The sequence below is a fragment of the Drosophila simulans genome, chromosome 2R (genome assembly GCF_016746395.2).
Source record: "Drosophila simulans strain w501 chromosome 2R, Prin_Dsim_3.1, whole genome shotgun sequence".
Taxonomy (NCBI): Eukaryota; Metazoa; Arthropoda; class Insecta; order Diptera; family Drosophilidae; genus Drosophila; species Drosophila simulans.
The window spans coordinates 14,685,162-14,702,197 of NC_052521.2; the positions used below are offsets into that span (position 1 = coordinate 14,685,162).

The window sequence follows — 17,036 nt, forward strand, 5'->3', positions numbered from 1 at the left end:
CTCTGCCGCAATAAGCGATGTCAAGGGAGAACAAGAATGTGCTCGACATTAAGATACCCCATACTCAGCGACAATCGGCGGGAACCGTGCCATTCTATCAGTTTTTGGCATGTGCATAGATAGATAAATTTAAGTAATAATACGCAAAGTTCATAAATGCTTTATAAAATAAGAAATAAATAAATATAATAGATTCGTTGAAAACTGTGCAACACGTAATAGAAAGGAAGGAAGGAAATTTTTAAATGAAAAAACTAGCTGAGAAATGAGTATCTTATAGTCGAGGAACTCGACTAGATCGTTTTTAGTAATTTTCTCTATCGTTCAATTGAATGACATTGTAAAATATGATTTTTTGCATACGGTTAATGTAAACGAATATTCCATTTTATTTAATTTATATTCAAATAATTTATTGTTTTTTAACGATGTGCATGAAAAATTATTTAAAACTGTGTTAAAAATATGTATGTTCCTCTCATTTATTCAACTTAATTATAGACAGGAATTTTAGTTTCTCTTGATTCACAATCTTTAATTTTATTATTAGCATCCTAAATAAGTAATATTTTAAAGTCACTAGAAACACTTTTCTGTGGTAGGAATTAATCGTAATTTATAAAAAAAAATGCAGGAATTTACATTTTTAGTTAGTCATTGTCATAACAAGTCATTATATAATTATTTTTAGTTCTTTAAATGAATATTTAGAAATTGAGGCAGTACAAGCAATACCAATTTTAAAAATTAATACTGCGAGAGAGTGTAAGTGCTGCTCCGAAAAGGATTTCCCTGAGATTTCATCCTCCATGCCGAGTATTCGTGGTTATAACATCTGTGCATATCCGGGTAGAAGTTGCTTTGATCTCGCTTTGATGGCACGTCTAGGATGGATTGGAATAGATTATTATTGCGCAAAGTTATAACTTAATGGCCAATTACATTCAACATTTAATTAATGCTTAGACATGCTTAGACACTGTGCATAAATCAAGAAACTTAAGAAGTGATAAGTAGCAAATATTCGTAGCCCATATGAGCATACGACATGTGAGCAATAATGAGCAAGCAAAGCAGCCTTTGGTCACGAACATTAGGCTGCCTGTTAGTGGTACAAAATAGAAGGTATCCAACACCAAATGAACCAATAAACTGTATTTTCACATTACCCATATATTAAAAAACACTGGGGTCAATTTTTGTATTCTGAAGTGAGATATGTTCATCGCTGGCGCCGACTTCATTCCTCCCACCCTTAATCCTGCTCAGCCAAAAACGATGATAGAACCTGGTTAATTGGACCTCCTCTGAAAGAACCGATTACTTACCGTTCCTTCAGGAGCTTCAGTGTGCTGGGCCTCAGAACACAGAGCACAAATATGATGGTGCCCTGGGACCAATTGAAGTAGTCAGCCACCATAAAAGCCTTGGCCCAAGCCTGCTTTTTGCTCAACAAAAACGAGACTATTTCCAAGCTCCACGACAAGCCCATGATGATGAAGAGTCGCAGGAATAGGGTGTAACTTTAAGACATTGAAAATAATTAAAATTTTTAACTTTTTGGATTTGAAACTGTATAAATTATTGTAAAATTATTACGTCTGCTTGTCCGAGTTGAGCCTATTGGTTGTTTTTTGCTGTTGAGTAAAGTTTTGGGCTTCCTTCTTCACTTTCATTATACGAAAAGCCGTCAGGACAAACATTGTTATGTTGAATGCGATTAGCAACAGCATCGGGCCATAGAAGTAGATCATGACAGTCATATCCCCAGCTGTTGGTTAACAAAACGAGTTACACCGCAGTTCTAATTATAGGAATAGTAACTTACTGTAGATCCAACAATTTTTGCCGACGCCCACGCGGGGTCTCAAATCTTCATTCTCAACCACCTGGTCAGCTATATATGTGATTGCAGTCAGGAGCAGCGCCATGCCCCAGGCGTATAAGTTGTAAGAAAGGAACCGATCCTGTGGCAAGAAACGGTTCAGCCAGCCGGAGTTGCCACTAAACGAATTCCAGAGAGTAAGACTGATGACAGAAAGCCAAAAGAACGCGGCGATGACGGAGAAGTAGCCTATGAACCCTGATCATGATATCGGAATGTCAAATTAGTAATCCTTTATCTTGTAATCGCCATAAGCAAACCTGCTGTAACGCAGAATTCGGAGGTGTATTTCCACATGTTGAGGATCAGGAAGAGATAGCCCAGGAACAAGGAGGCCAAGTAGCAAAGGAAACACTTTCCGTGCAGGTTGCGAAGCTTCTTGACATAGAGGTACACGCTGATCGTTAGGATTATGCATATCAAGGATATCACAATCGCTGTGAAAAAGGACATCAACGAAAAACCTTAAAATCAAGCAGGGAATTCAACCTACCAACGGTCTTCCACGTTCTCGAGGGCTCAGACGAAAGTGGACAGAAGTGGGGTGCAATTCGGACACTATCACCTGTGAATGAAAGATGCTGGACGCAGTACTCCCGCTTGCTCAGTTCCGCATTGTCCCAGTGACGCAGAAGAGATCCATTCTACGGAGATTCAAAGACGGTTACACTCTTCAGAAGTGACAGGAACACAGGAAACTAACCTCAAACAGCGTGAATTCGTTGCCCGGCAGTACGTGATTCATATAGTACATCCGGGGACATCCGGGCTTGGCCAGGTCCGACTGCACGATCAGGTCCTCCTTGAAGTGTCTCCTGACCACCGACCCGTCGCTGAGCGTCATGTTCACGAAGGGATCGTGCTTGTTCAGTTCGTCCTCCGTCATGTCGCCGTAGCATACGCCCAAATCCATCTTATGGTACTGGGGGCAGCAAAACCGGATGCAGGGCCTAAGGTGGCAGGCACATCCTCGTACGTGGCTCGCCACCTTCTCCTTCGAGTCGTCGGCCAGGAGCTTGTAGTCATACTTAGCAGTCAAGTGGGCGGGGATCAGCAAGCCTTCGTAGAGGTACGATCCGTTCGAGAACCTTTGCGCTTTTGAAATGTCTACGGTGTCAAAGAAGTCGCAACCGGGAATTTCGGCATTTGAGTTTTGCAATAAAAGCAAAAGAACTGCGGTGATCGATCCAATAACTATTCGCATTTTCTGCCAAACAAAAAATCATATGATGAATTTTTCTTTATTTTGGAATAGACATGCATACATATGTACATATGTTTCTCATTAATGCTAATGGTGTGGCTTTTTTTATTTGGGAACGAACAGGAAGACGTTAAAATGTACATGCATACATATATTGTAGTTTAAATAGGAAATTCCACAGAAGCGAAGATACCACCCATTTATTATTATTTATGTGTATGTATGTACATATAATAAACATCCGTTATTTTTCGCATGCGAATTAATTCTGCAAAATTTGTTTGCTTTTTAAGTGTGTTTCTGTTTTTGTTGTTTTTTAAGCATTTCACTTCTTGGAACCATAAAAATTCATTTGGGATTTCCAAGAAATCTGCTCTCTAAATTTTGGCAAACTAAGCATACTAATGAATCATAGTCTCCAAAAAAAAAAAAAAAAAAATTGTGCGCACAAGAGGGCGTTCATCAGACGCTGATTAACTAAGATAACATTATATAATATAATTCATTTTCTTCCGCTACCATTCAACTTTTTATACTCGTTACTTGTAAATTAAAAGGGTTTACTAGATTCGCTTAAAAGTATGTAACATGTAAAAATACAAGTTTACGCCACTTTAAAGTAATACATATACATTGATCTGGATCCCTAGCGGAGTAGACCTGGCCATGTCCTTATGAAGGATCTCGATTCGTTATGTCCGTCCGTTTCTACGGAAACTCGTATATGTTTTTATATATCTGCATATAACTTTAGATAAGATCACCATATCATAGAAATACTAAAAAGATAAATTAAAAATAAATTCACGCTCGTTGTTTCTGGCAATATACACTTTTGGCTTTAGTTCGATCCATATCAGGCGACTATATCATAAAGCTGACATACAAAGAGTCGCTCAAAACTGCCCACACTTTTGCAACATTTTTTGATATCTTTACATATTTATATTTCTCTTGTCAATTTCTATCGATTTACCAAAAATCCTTTTGCCATGCCTACGACAATAGCAATCCACGACTATAGCATTTTCTCTTATTTTTTAAATTCATTTGCAAGGGTATTTCGGCATCGACTTGCGGAAACTGCTTTATATCTTCGTTCTATTATGCGTGTGCACATGTACACATGTTTGTATGTGAATGTACATTCTTTCTCTTTTTTTCGCACTGCCAAAATCTATCCGTAAGTTTGTATAACATACAAACATACATTTCTGTCATTTAAAAATGTTTAATTAATGCCCGATACAGCCATGTGCAAATTTATCTATCCATGATGTGACTGGAAATTTAACAATCAAACAACACCAACATATTATATTATACATACATACACTTGTGCGAATTCTTAAATGTGTTAGAAGAGAGCAACATTTCACGCTCTCTTACATGCACAGAAATTGTTATTTAAACATTTTTGACTGGAAACTTATTTTATTGTTTAAAACATTGAAGAAGAGTAACCTTTTACACAAGCAACTGATTTGCTGCGACAAATTTAAGTACCAATAAACCTAAAAGTTTTAATTAAAATACACAAGTGTGTGTATTCGCGGCAGCGGTTTTTTTTCGCCGACTGATCCGTTCCACGTCGAAAAAGAGACTAGTCTTCTGTGTTCACAAATTCAGATTGCGTCCGTATGTTGATACAGTTCTTCAAATGATAGAGTTGCCATTTAATTGCCAATATACTATCGATCTAATGGTTTGATCACGACAGTTTTTTTTTAAATAAAAGGAGTATTATTATTTTTAAAAAATGTTTCTGAACTTATTGATAGTTCTATAACTTTTAGTTCTACTGTTCCAATATGGGTTTTTCTTAACTATTTCTTTCGAAAAGAACGTAACACATAGGATGTTTCCGACCCTTTACAACACAATATTGAAAGTTGCAACCGACAACGCCCACAAACAAAAAGAAAAACATATTCTTTGTTTTTTTTAATCTTTTATTTTATTTTATTTTTAAGCGTCGTACCAGCTGGGTAGGAGTAACTGATTGTCGAGAAGCTCCACTATAGTCCACTCTCTTTTCTTCAATTCTCAACAAATGTACGCGGAGCGAGTCGCTGCTCTCCGAGCTCTGAACAGACTACTAGTTACCCAGCATCTAAGAACATTTGGCAAAGGCTAATCGAAAATATGTTACAAGTTAATTCAACCATCTTATCACTACGTTTTGACGGAACTCAAACAATTTTTATTTTAATTCAAACTAAAAGAGAAAACAAAAAACGTACACAATTATACACAACAAAAAATTCAAAAGATCGTTTGGTATTCAGGAGTTTTGAGCTGATAAGAAGCTTTCTGAAATGTTATGGATTTAGTCATTCATTGCCTGGGGAGAAATGTGGTCGTTGGTATCGGTTGTTTTGTTGTTTTTGTTTACTTTGTGTCTTACACAAATGGATCCCTCCCAGTTTATAGAGACTCCTTGTGGAATATCAACCAGTCCCAATATTAACGGTGGTCACAATGCAGCCGAGAAAAAATCAATATGGATGGCAGCTATATTCAATTCATCCCATTTTCAATGCGGTGGCACAATTATACATACACGTTAGTGTCTTTATTTAACATATGTATGTATATGTACATATACCCGTAACCATACCATTCACAAGTATAAGGACAATACGTGTCCGTATGTCCGTACGTCTGAGCATCGAGCATTCATAAGTGCTCATAAATGATTCAAAAGTATTTTGTCTATCTAATCAATACGTTACTCATGTTGTGTTGAAATTTGAAGGAATTCAGTTATTTAATTATTTAATTTCACTGACTAAATTTTGCATATCTGCATCTCTGTTTGCTAGCTGTGTAATGGGTATCTAGTAGTCGCGATTATCGATTAGTGTTCTCGCCTTCTCTATATAATAATGAATATATTTTTTTTAGGTTTTGTGTTAAGTGCTGCTCATTGCTTGCTAAAACAAGATAGACTGTAAGTAAATTTAAATTTAATTTAATTACAAAACGAATATATACATATGTGGATTTATTAACTACAGATACGTGCGGTTGGGGGCACTCAACATAAATGATCCCGCCGCTGTTTACAATGTCATCAAGATCCTTCCACACCCTGAATTCGTACCATTGCAATTCCGAAATGATATAGGACTGCTTCAACTGTCGGAGAGTATCATCTACACAGGTACGCGTGCAAATTAGCCGCCCTAGCCCCATTTCAATGCATTTCTTCGCAGTTCGAGTTCAACCAATTTGCATCTTTTTGGATCCAAGACTTAAAGGCGTTGTTGAAAACTTAAAAACGTTCACAACCCTTGGCTGGGGATATAAGAACGGAAATGTGAGCACAATGCTGCAAACCATCGATCTTCTACACTTCAATCGAAGCGATTGCAAAAGCACAATGAACGTTGATATCGATACAAGACAGATTTGCGCTGGACTCCATAATGGAGACACCTGTACGGGCGGTTCTGGGGGTCCACTGACCACGCGAATAAAGTTTCCTTTAAATCAGATTTATGAGGTGCAGTTAGGAATCTTAAGCTTTGGCGGTGCAGAATGCAAAGGAGCAGGAGTGTATACCGATGTGACCAGCTATGTGGATTGGATCTTATTAACAATACATAGCCATGACAACCCATCAATCGGCAGGTCCGAGGGAGACATTGCCATGCGCAATCCCATTGTTCCTGACTCTAATCCTGCGGCTGCACCTCGACTTCCTCCGATGTTGTACAATAACTGCAGTCAGAATATCGAGGCACCGCTACAAATTTATTGGCCCGGATCTTATGCCGTTGGCGTGTTAATAACAGATCGTAAGTATATTCTATCACTTGAGAATTTAACAATTAAATTAGTATTAAATTACAAGAATGAGTTTCTTTTCTTAGAATTGATCATCGCTGCTGCCACAGACTTGCCTCTAGATGCAGCCAATTTGTAAGTTGTGCATTAACTGCTATTTTTCACATTAGTTACTAGTTTATTTTGATACCCTTTTAAATTAATGAAATACAAAACATATGTATATATTATTCAGATACGTGTTCGTAGTGATCGATGGGGTAAACGCAGTCTACCAAATTGAATCGGTTTCAAAGCACCCACATTATACTACGAATGATTACCAGAATGACATAGCAGCACTCAAACTTGTTCAACCAATAAGCAGCAATGGTAACATACCTACTATCATAGCCATTACCTCGATTAAAGTTTCATTCTTTTGCAGCAAGGAAACCCATCTGCATTTTGACAACTCAAATGTACCAGCAAAGCGCCGAAAAGGCTCAAGAATTGAATGTAGTTGATACAGTGTTAGCTAAACAATTCGCCGTCAAGCTTGTGGAACGCAAACAATGCGCGAAACATCTCGGATTTCAAATCTACGAAAATCAAGTGTGCGTGGATGATCCATCCGACACAAGTAATCCCCGCCAGAAACGTAGCTACATATTGGTAGCACGTATGAATGCCAATGGCCAGATTCGCTACATTTTGTTTGGCATTTTAAGTTTTTCATCGAACAGCATACTCGTTTTTACGAATGTTATGAGGCACACAGATTGGATTCGTTCCTTGCTATAATCGTGATATATTCCATCGTAAAATATTTAAATGCCTTAAACATGTATAAGCACGAGTAAATACCAATTACTGACATACGAGTAATTGGATCATGTATTAATAATAAAAAATCTAAAATATTGCATCATTTTTCGAAGCAATCGTGCGCGTTCTGTACTACGAGTAGGGTTATCTTGGAGTCTGGCACCAGGAGCACCTCGTTGGTTCTTGTGCGTATTCTCAGCATTAGTAGTTCGTCCGTGGGATCTATTTTACTCATACCGCGTTCCAGTCTTCCTCGAATAGCCTGAAAAGGTCCGGAAAATTGCACAGCATCGTCTCGGTCCATCGTACTCATCACCGGATGTCCCGACTCGTTGAGGATCACTACATCTCGAACATGTTTTTTCGATTTGACCAGGTCGAATGCTTTTTCCACATATCGCAGGGTTCGAGGTGGCTATTTAACGATGAAACCAATGAAGAAATATTCATATTCAATATAGAAATATTTTACCTTTTGTGGAGTATCCAGAAACATATTTCTCGTCTTCTTTAATACAATACTTGAACTTCATAATAACGGTTTCGTGCATTTTGACCTAATTTCATTGTTTTTTTTTGTTTCCAAGGTGCGTGTTGCTATATGGGTCAATATGTCAGATTAAACAATTCTGTTTTGTTGTTATTTATGTATAGCTAGTAAATAATAAACTTATTAAATTATTCAATTACAAATATTTTGATAATTACCGTTGCACCGTTGCATTTTTTCTAACTGAAAACTTCATATCGATATTTTCTGTTAACTTTTGTGGAAATCTGTTAAGTTAACATGAGCAATGTGCCATCACTGGCAGTGCATTTCTAATATTGAACAAACAAAGTTTACTATTTCATTGAACTGCAGGTAGCGGTGGTGTCTGCCGTGTTTCTAACAAAATTATAAGAAAAAATGGTAAGTAAGAATTGTGTGTATACACAAGAAATTAAGAAACTAACGTTACCTTCATGTCATACAGTCGCAGGAGGTTGAGGAAACACTCAAGAGAATCCAAAGCCACAAAGGTGTTGTGGGCACCATTGTGGTCAACAATGAAGGTGGGTGGTTCAACTGCACCCCAGTGTGTGCTTAGATACCCAACTAATTCTCAACGCCTCCCAATTAGGTATTCCGGTCAAATCCACGCTGGACAACACCACCACCGTTCAGTACGCTGGCCTAATGAGTCAGCTGGCGGACAAGGCACGAAGTGTGGTGAGGGATTTGGATCCTTCCAACGACATGACATTCCTGCGGGTGCGATCCAAGAAGCACGAGATCATGGTGGCGCCCGACAAGGACTTCATCCTGATTGTCATCCAAAACCCAACCGACTAAATGGCCTGGTGCGTTGCGACTATGGCTGAATTATCTGCACATTTATATCTGTATTCTGATTATCAGCGTATGAATGGAAGTTAAATTATAATGTAATGAAATTGTACTCCATACAATAAATTTATTTATGCATAAAATGACATCACGTCAAAATGTTGGGCTCTGTAAACTTCAGGTGTTTTCAGCTGTTATTCCGACTATAACTATTGATAGGGGTACTCTTTTTTTTTGTTTTGAAAAATTGTTATATGCGTTCTCTTTCTTGAAACAAGTAACTCCAAACGCTAATTTTAGTTTATTTTAACGCTAATGCTAACACGAAATAATAATATTTTTCATTCAAGTAATTTGATAAGTTCACCGACGCATCTATCGATTACTATCGAAATGAGCGATATGAACATATTAGCTTCTCGTGTTACCTTTAAAATTGTTTACCTTGTTATCAGGTGCACATTATTAAAATTCTCAATATTGAGAGCTAGCTAACAAGTAATGACTGCTATTACTTTTACATACTTGGAAATATTACAATAATTACAACAGTTTGGTAATTATATCCTGTATAAACCATATGCAGGGACAGAAGCTATCGAATATGTATAAAATAACTTCGACAGCTAAGTCGACGACTATCGATGTTTGGTCAGCGCCTTTGCTTGCCACGGTCACACTGCTGCAAAGTCGAGCAAGACGGATTCGTGTGTTGGTGAAACCCCGTGAGTTTTGCGTACTTGCATTTAAAGAAAACCCCTCAACGCCCGTGGAATAGTCAATAAATTGATTGGAGAGCCCAATCAGCCACCGTTTCGACCCAGTGTACGCGTGTGCAGCGAGTTAAGAGATCCACCGATCGATCAAATCGTATTGAAAAAAGGTAATTCGAAAGATGGGCGTGCAGCGAAAAGCGAACGAGTAAAGAAAATGGCGTAATCACGCACTTCGAAACCCAAAAGGCAGCCAGCAAACGCAACGCAAACGGAATCCAAATCCACGAAACCTCAATCGGCCAGTCAGCATTACTTTGGGTGAAAAAACGAGCTATATGAACGTGAAAAAAGTGAATATAAATGTAAAAAAAATGTGCTGCAGCCATATTTGTTCCGTGAAAATGAAAACGATACACACACACACACGGGCAAAGTCGAGTGTATATAGTCGTCGGTGCATATATATCTGTCTATACATATGTGCTAAGAATTAACTAAATAAAATGAAGCACTTCGTATCGGATCGTCATCGCACCGTTTCGTTGTTCGCAAATTCATTTCATTTCCAACGCGATTCTCGTTCAACGTACGTTGGTACATAGCCTGTTCGTACATACATACGTACTTATGTATGTACACATGTACTTTCAATATCGACGATGGCATCACAAAAACACGACGCGCACACAGACACGCACGCACGTACCGTACAAACAAACAGACGTGCGGACACAGAGCAGGGTCTGTATGTACGTACGTGTGTTTATATATGGGACTGGTTGTTGTTGTACATAACGGAGAGTTGAACACATAAGGGCTGGCTGGCTCAATATAGAAAGAAGCATGTGGCTGCGCTGCCAGCGTCGCTGCCTGCAGCGCGTAAGGGATTTTATTACGTCGGACGTTTCGGTCGTCGGTCGCTGGGTTCGTTTTATATTTTTGGATATTTTACACATGTCCATATGCCCGTCTATTCCCCTGCATCATCTGCATCCTCTCCCACATGCATCTCTTGTTCGCTCTCTTTTCGCGTGCGTTTATTTGTGTGTGTGTGTGTGCGTGCGTGACTCCTTGAATGCAACGTAACGGGAAACGGGTGACTGCAGTCATCAAACGGGTGTAAGGGAGACGGTCATAGCCCCCCGCAACGCAGGGCTCCGCACTTGCGTTCATAAACACAGTGATCACCCACGAAAGTGACCTCGTCGAATAGGACTCAAATGTGCCAATGAAAACAAGTGAAAATCATTACAAATTACGGAAAATATACCGAGTGAATCACCTTAACAGCGAAACTTCGTCCCAAACATGAACCAGTGCACTGAACAAAAATATCGCTTATTACTATTAGTTTTATGATTAAGAGCCACATTCGCTTGAGTACTATACATTCTCATTGCATACTACGCTCTTTATAAAAAAAAATGTCGAAGCAAAGCTATTGAGAATCTTATATTGGTAGAAGTTGTTGAACTTTGCTGTGCTTTTTTTCATTAATACTGCAATTGTGCATAAAATTCCAGTAGAACAAAGTACATAACTATATAAAGGGCTAGGCTTTTTAATGTTTTCCGCTTTGGAGGGCCTGTAATTCCTAACAGGTTCAATCCAAGTTAGGAACAGAATTTTTATTATTTCGAAGATTTTCAACTGTTGGTTTTGTATTTTACCATGTTTCGTGTTATCCAGTCCCAATTGATATAATCATAAATATCGATGAGATTTTTTCTGCGTGTGTATAAACAGTTGCCTGAACATGACTCAATTCCTTAAAATTTGATTAGTCAGCCGACTTAAAAGATCCCGGACCGAGTTCAGAGACTTATCAAGGGCATATGATTAGATTGTACACAAAATAAAAACAGATACTTTTAGGCCTGCCAGCATTCCAAGGGCTTTGAAACACTGGCGGCGACCAGCATCGTTTCGAGCTTGAATCTATAGTTTCCCCTCCAAGTACAACCAGTTTTTTTCGTTTTGTTTTCCATTTTTTTTTTTTTTTGTTTCTTTGGATTTTTTGGCCGAACGCAAGGCCAAAGTTCACACAACACTAAACAAAGGTTCTCGAACCATTCGTTGTTGTGTGTACAATGTGCCATATCTTATCATGTGCGTTGGGAATTCGCAGAGCAGCAGCACCAGCACAGAACTATCAATCAGTGCCCGGCGCTTATTATCTATCTCTCCAGCTTTTAAACTCACAACTTCCCTCTAATTGCGCAAAAGAATGCCGAGTGCGCAATCAGCTTGGAAAATGAGTGGAAAATGCTGTGCGAACGATCAAAGCCTGCAGCTGTTGTACGCAAATCGTAGAAAGTCTTATCCACATAATGATAATTAGAAAAAACTTGGCAAAACAGTTGATCAAACAATCTGATTGGTTTGGTCTTAAATTTCAATTGGCCGCTACGTTTGACGCACACATACGGTTTTATCAATACGTTGTAATATACTTTGTAAAGATTAAAATAATGTTGATAGGTGGAAAAATTGTCGAGCTTATTTATTGACGGTCTCGATTGTAATTCTCGTCTATGAAGTGAACACTTTGGCACGTTTTCACTTCTTCCTATGCAGATAAACTTACTCCACTGCAGGTTCTTGAAATCAGCTGCCCATTTTCCCCATCAGCTGTTTCTTACTAAAGAATTCGCGTTTTGGGTGTGACAATGCACTACTGTAGGATCGACTCCAAAGGCTGGGTTAAGCAACCATTTCTTGGGCGGATTCCTGCCATATTGGCTGCTTATTGGTGAGCCATCCCCCTGCATCTTGGCAAAAGCTGTTCGTTCTGACAGCAGCGACTCGAAGGTCTCCTCCCGTTGAACTTTCGACCCGCTGACCAGGCCCCGGAGAAACTTTTGCCCCAGCTAGTCAGCAGTCAGCAGTTTCGAGGCACACAGCTGCAGCAGTTTCGATCGGAAAGCGACCGAGTTTGCTGCAGCAGCTACACAAAAGTACACAGTAGTCCTTCGGTTGACACAGCCACCCCGCACACACACAGATATAGATATATGTATGTGTATGCAGGCAGCAGCTTTCTTCCCTTAGGCGAATCGAAAACTCGATTTTCATCCCCGTGGCGAGCAGAATTTAGTTTTAATTTCATTACAGAGGCGAAGGGAAACGGTGGAAAACATGCGTATTAAAGTCGCTGTTTGCTCGGAGTACGGAAAAATCTATTCCCTGGGAGTGAAATTTATATGCGCGATTAGATATAGGTGTGTTACATGGTGGGATTTCTGGACAGTGCCGGGAGTGTGCGGGGATTATGAATGGGGCATGTGCTGCGTGCGCGTGTCGGCATAGGGAATCGTCATAGCCAGAGTCAGATGATAACACGCCAAATACATACACGTACCCCAAGTTCTACCGTAAAGCTAATAATCTATTGTGGGATGAAGTCGCAGCCTTATCGCTCTGCTGGTTCGAACAAAACAAAAATAGCGTCAAACCGATTTCTTAATACCCTGACACAATAGTCTGTTCTAAATATGTTTAAATAATAATGTTTAAATAGAAAAAAAACTTATTAAACATATAGATCAGGACCCTTAAACGTTTCGTGAATATGGTGAAAGAAAGGATTCCAAATTGCTTTCTGTGAACTAGTGTACTCTTTGCGAGGGTACACAGCAAAATAACACACACCAATACCAGGGGGAAACCTATTTTTGGATTGCCAATCGCTAAACAATTCTCTGCAGGATTTGCAACACCTGCTCTCTGTTTTCGGCATCTTTATCTCGCTTCTCCTTTTCAGCCGCTGCACTTTTGACCCTTCAACCACTTGTTTTCGCTCGAAAAGGAGCACACAAAAGAATGTGCTATAGAGGTACCGGAAAAGACCTGCTGACAAAGACCGAAAATTGCAAATTCTGAAGCTGAAGCAGAAGCAGATTTCCAAAAAATGCCAAAAACAAAACTGCACATGTGTGTGTGCTCCCATTTCGGTTATTTTTTCTTTCTTTAGTTTGGTACTAAAGGCGGTTAGGGGTAAAAGAAAAAGGGACCTGAAATCCGAGCTCAACGAACATCTGTTCCAAAATATACTGTGTGTGTGCTGGTTGTTGATTTCACCAGGCGAAGAAAATATTGAATACATGAGCGAGTGCATTGTACATATCGCTTGAAAGATATATACAACTGGTACAAACACAGCCACATTTGTACATACTTACATGCATACAATGCGAAGTGTGAAACAAGACTCTTTTTCACATACCTGCTCTTTATTTTATTCCAGGTAAATCGACGTCGACGACTGCGGAATACCTAAGAGCCAAAGCAGCGAAAGAATAAAGAAACAAGGAAACATTTGCACGCCAGCGGAGCAACTGCACCAGAGCACCACCAGCGACAAGAAAAACCACTTCAACAAAAGAGGATAACATACTGGAAGTGCTCCACTCGCATCGCTCGCACACACACACACACACACTCCTGCCCAGCAACATACACACACACACACCACACACATTCATACTGTACGTGCCCGACGGTGGGAAAGTAAACCGACATCTTTTTACGACCGCCGAGAGTTTTGCAATCAGAAGAAGTCGGAGAGCCGAACCGAGTCGATCGGTCAGCCCTTTGATAAGCCCGAGAGAGAGAAGGGAGCAGCTCAGCACAGCGCAGCACAGAGAAACGGAGAATAAGAGAGGAACAGGTTGCCAAGTCGAACGTGCAACGAATTTGGAAATCGAGACAGCCGAAAGTGCGTGAGCGTGATCGTTTGTACGTAGCCCCCGAAAAAGTTGGGAAAAAAAAAACAGAAATTCAGATACCCGCAGACCCGGACTTGCATTTAGGCCAGACCAGCTTGAAGGGTTTCCAACCCAAGCCCATGAGCAGCTGAGCCAGCGGCAGCAGCTAAAACGGAAACCAGACTTATACCTTGAACACACCCGATCCACGCCAGATCCAAATGAAAACGTTAGTGCTCAGTCCGGAGGACCTGCAGAACTTCAACAAGTTCATCTATGACCCAAAGTCGGCTGCCCAGCTGGCCGCCAGTGCTGGTGCAATAGGAGCAGCGGCGGCGGCAGCAGCAGCGGTCCATGGTCCACCAGCTGGCACCACAGTACAGCTGCTCCAGAGCGGCGGAGTCGGTGGCTCGATGAATCCGGGCGTGGTGCCCGTATCCGTGCCCGTACCCACCAGCACAGCCAACAGTGCCAATAATCTGATGGCGCTGCACTACTACCTGAAGCATCCCGGTATCCAGCAGATGCCCATCCCACAGCAGCAACATCAGCAGCAGCATCAGCAACAGCAGCAACACCACCAGCAGCATCAGCAACAGTTGTTGGCCCAGTCACAGACGCAGCTGAAACAGCTGCAGCTCAAGCAGCCCACGATCCACCAGCACCAGCAGCACATCAGCTATCATCATCATCCATACTACCAGCAGCAGCCACAGCAGGCACCGCCACCGCAACCACAGCCTCTGAAAAGCCAGCCGCAGTCGCACCTGCCCGTTCACGCCCTCAATCAGAACTCGAACTTCTCGGCGGCCAGTTCCAGTACGGGCGGCACTGCCTCCAGCCATGCGCCCACCCAGCAATCGAATGGTTCCAGCGTATCACCCACCATTGTGTCGAGGGTGGCGGCCGTTGGGACACCCAGCAGCAGCAATATTGCAGCCGCGGCCAATGCTCTACTACGGGCATCGGCCGCCTCCACAGCTCCGAGCTCCTCCGCCTCGTCGTCCTCTTCGTCCTCATCCGCGTCGTCGAGCTCCTCGTCCAGCAGCTCCTCCTCCAGCGCCAGCAGTTCAGCGAACTGCGCCAAAAAGCTGAAGACGGAACCAATACTGTCGCAGTACAATCAAACGGAGCGCCTTAATTTTGCCAACACGTACATCGTGTGGAGCGAAGAGCACTGGCGACGGGTGGTGTTCCACGACGAGCGTAGGTTCAATCTGGACGGACCAGATGGCTTCTCATACTATTTCCACGATTTGCGCAACTACGAGCGAACGCTGTCGCAGCGGCCGCGAGGAAACTCTGTGTACATTTACCTGATGGTCTGCGTGGGAGGAGCCGTGCTTCTGGAGGTGTCATCCGCCAAACAGCGACCAGAATCCTGCATCGAGGCCATCATGCGCGAGCGGCCCAATATTGTAACCAAATTGGGCGGCAATTCGGAGTTTGTGCTGCAGGATCACAATTGGATGTCGCACGCCCTGCCCACCGCCCAGGATCTTCTCAATGCCGAAGGCCTCAAGACCCAGAAATGGCCCACCATTGCCCATGATTTGAACATTATGGAGAACGTGTGGGGCTGGCTCATTCGCGAGGTATTCGAAGGCGGACGAAAGTTCTCGCGCAAGGACGACTTGATATTCCGCATCAAGGAGGCGTGGTCCCGCCTGCCACTCGACCTGATCACCAACCTGTACAGCACGCTACCGGAACGAATCACGGAGCTCTACTACACACAGGGCGTCTACACGAATTGTTGACACCGGCGTCCAGAGCAACCAGGATGTGGACAGGGCTCAGGGCACTTGACCGCTATGGCGGTCGTGCAGGTGGACAATGATCGTGTTCCAGAACCTGATCCGAGGAGTGGCCGCTCCTCGGCGTCTGTCAGAGGCCGGAGAGCGAAGGAAGGAAATCTTTATATACAATTTAACTTAACTTTTTGTGTATAGCTTTAAGATGTGTGCAAAGGAGCTGACGGGACTGCTTGGAGACCGACGGACTGAAAGCGAGAAAGACAGACGATTGGCCGGACGGACAGACGGACGCCCCGACATTATACGTTATAAGTTATACAGTTTTTTAGTTATCTAAACAATTATGAAGAGCAGAAAGCAGCAGATTGTGGGCAGAACACTCGTTAAGTGTTGCCATATCGCTTTGTAATTAGTGTTTTTAATCCCGCCCCTATTCATCCAAATTGCCCCTAAAAAACAACCCCTCTCCCACGAAATCCTCGTTATTCGTAAGCCTTAGTTTAAGTTGTCGTTTTCCTTTTTACCCCCACGTCCCCCCACTATTAAGAATATAACAAATATATTAGTTACAAACAAGTTTATTTGAACTTAACACCCCTTTTGTTGATTGTTTTTAGTTGTGCCAGCGGGTAGAGGAACAAAATTGAAATGCCAAGCGAGCAGAGGAAGCAAACAAAATAAATTGTAACTAAAGTATTATTTTAAGGCATAGTTTTTGTTGTAGCCAATTACGGAGAACTCACCACACACGTAAATCTTCACAGAGACACACACGCATGAACACTCAGAACAAGAATCCTATCATGTAAAATTGTTCACGAAGAACAGAACTTACAATT

The 17,036-nt window shown here is 41.4% G+C and overlaps 5 protein-coding genes across 10 annotated transcripts; 3 read left to right on the forward strand and 2 right to left on the reverse strand.

Annotated features, from left to right (window-relative positions):
- Window positions 1-602: 602 nt before the first annotated feature.
- On the reverse strand, window positions 603-4,721 carry LOC6734906 (probable G-protein coupled receptor Mth-like 3). 2 transcript variants are annotated; one of them, XM_039291611.2, is made up of 9 exons: window positions 4,554-4,719; window positions 2,589-3,092; window positions 2,379-2,529; window positions 2,146-2,322; window positions 1,829-2,083; window positions 1,600-1,771; window positions 1,329-1,523; window positions 1,170-1,261; window positions 603-884 (listed from the first exon to the last, which is right to left on the reverse strand). In XM_039291611.2, the coding sequence occupies exons 2-8, from the start codon at window positions 3,087-3,089 to the stop codon at window positions 1,177-1,179; spliced, it is 1,536 nt and encodes a 511-aa protein (XP_039147545.1). In that variant the 5' UTR covers window positions 3,090-3,092; window positions 4,554-4,719; the 3' UTR covers window positions 603-884; window positions 1,170-1,176. The 2 variants fall into 2 exon arrangements, with proteins under 2 accessions (XP_039147545.1, XP_044778662.1); XM_044922727.1 differs by lacking the exon at window positions 1,170-1,261 and having other exon boundaries at window positions 4,554-4,721.
- A 692-nt stretch (window positions 4,722-5,413) lies between these two features.
- LOC6734907 (prostasin) lies at window positions 5,414-7,664 on the forward strand. The gene is made up of 7 exons (XM_002081868.4): window positions 5,414-5,654; window positions 5,997-6,042; window positions 6,110-6,255; window positions 6,308-6,892; window positions 6,968-7,016; window positions 7,117-7,253; window positions 7,309-7,664. Exons 1-7 carry the CDS (start codon window positions 5,444-5,446, stop codon window positions 7,662-7,664), a joined length of 1,530 nt encoding a protein of 509 aa, XP_002081904.1. The 5' UTR covers window positions 5,414-5,443.
- On the reverse strand, window positions 7,652-8,536 carry LOC6734908 (dynein light chain roadblock-type 1). 3 transcript variants are annotated; one of them, XM_016181734.3, is made up of 3 exons: window positions 8,397-8,536; window positions 8,161-8,342; window positions 7,652-8,103 (listed from the first exon to the last, which is right to left on the reverse strand). In XM_016181734.3, exons 2-3 carry the CDS (start codon window positions 8,182-8,184, stop codon window positions 7,789-7,791), a joined length of 339 nt encoding a protein of 112 aa, XP_016028183.1. In that variant the 5' UTR covers window positions 8,185-8,342; window positions 8,397-8,536; the 3' UTR covers window positions 7,652-7,788. The 3 variants fall into 3 exon arrangements, with proteins under 3 accessions (XP_016028183.1, XP_039147548.1, XP_039147547.1); XM_039291614.2 differs by having other exon boundaries at window positions 8,161-8,285; window positions 8,397-8,513; XM_039291613.2 differs by having other exon boundaries at window positions 8,405-8,486.
- Window positions 8,464-9,164, forward strand: LOC6734909 (dynein light chain roadblock-type 2). The gene is made up of 3 exons (XM_002081870.4): window positions 8,464-8,601; window positions 8,666-8,744; window positions 8,813-9,164. Exons 1-3 carry the CDS (start codon window positions 8,599-8,601, stop codon window positions 9,022-9,024), a joined length of 294 nt encoding a protein of 97 aa, XP_002081906.1. The 5' UTR covers window positions 8,464-8,598; the 3' UTR covers window positions 9,025-9,164.
- A 475-nt stretch (window positions 9,165-9,639) lies between these two features.
- On the forward strand, window positions 9,640-16,789 carry LOC27206176. Of its 3 annotated transcripts, none has more exons than XM_016168324.3 (2): window positions 9,640-9,901; window positions 13,981-16,789. In XM_016168324.3, exon 2 carries the CDS (start codon window positions 14,662-14,664, stop codon window positions 16,198-16,200), a length of 1,539 nt encoding a protein of 512 aa, XP_016028184.1. In that variant the 5' UTR covers window positions 9,640-9,901; window positions 13,981-14,661; the 3' UTR covers window positions 16,201-16,789. The 3 variants fall into 3 exon arrangements, with proteins under 3 accessions (XP_016028184.1, XP_039147543.1, XP_039147544.1); XM_039291609.2 differs by lacking the exon at window positions 9,640-9,901 and adding an exon at window positions 10,765-10,853; XM_039291610.2 differs by lacking the exon at window positions 9,640-9,901 and adding an exon at window positions 10,880-10,972.
- Window positions 16,790-17,036: the final 247 nt, after the last annotated feature.

Excerpts from the sequence above, each read along its gene's own strand:
- LOC6734906 (XM_039291611.2), bottom strand. The coding sequence starts at position 3,089 with ATGCGAATAGTTATTGGATCGATCACCGCAGTTCTTTTGCTTTTATTG. Across the intron at positions 2,084-2,145 it reads CGAATTCTGCGTTACAGCAG|GGTTCATAGGCTACTTCTCC; the intron begins GTTTGCTTATGG and ends TATCATGATCAG. Across the intron at positions 1,524-1,599 it reads CTCAACTCGGACAAGCAGAC|TTACACCCTATTCCTGCGAC; the intron begins GTAATAATTTTA and ends AATGTCTTAAAG.
- LOC6734907 (XM_002081868.4), top strand. The coding sequence starts at position 5,444 with ATGTGGTCGTTGGTATCGGTTGTTTTGTTGTTTTTGTTTACTTTGTGT. Across the intron at positions 6,893-6,967 it reads TGGCGTGTTAATAACAGATC|AATTGATCATCGCTGCTGCC; the intron begins GTAAGTATATTC and ends TTCTTTTCTTAG. Across the intron at positions 7,254-7,308 it reads TCAACCAATAAGCAGCAATG|CAAGGAAACCCATCTGCATT; the intron begins GTAACATACCTA and ends ATTCTTTTGCAG.
- LOC6734908 (XM_016181734.3), bottom strand. The coding sequence starts at position 8,184 with ATGTTTCTGGATACTCCACAAAAG. Across the intron at positions 8,104-8,160 it reads TTCTGGATACTCCACAAAAG|CCACCTCGAACCCTGCGATA; the intron begins GTAAAATATTTC and ends ATCGTTAAATAG.
- LOC6734909 (XM_002081870.4), top strand. Across the intron at positions 8,745-8,812 it reads CATTGTGGTCAACAATGAAG|GTATTCCGGTCAAATCCACG; the intron begins GTGGGTGGTTCA and ends CCTCCCAATTAG.
- LOC27206176 (XM_016168324.3), top strand. The coding sequence starts at position 14,662 with ATGAAAACGTTAGTGCTCAGTCCGGAGGACCTGCAGAACTTCAACAAG.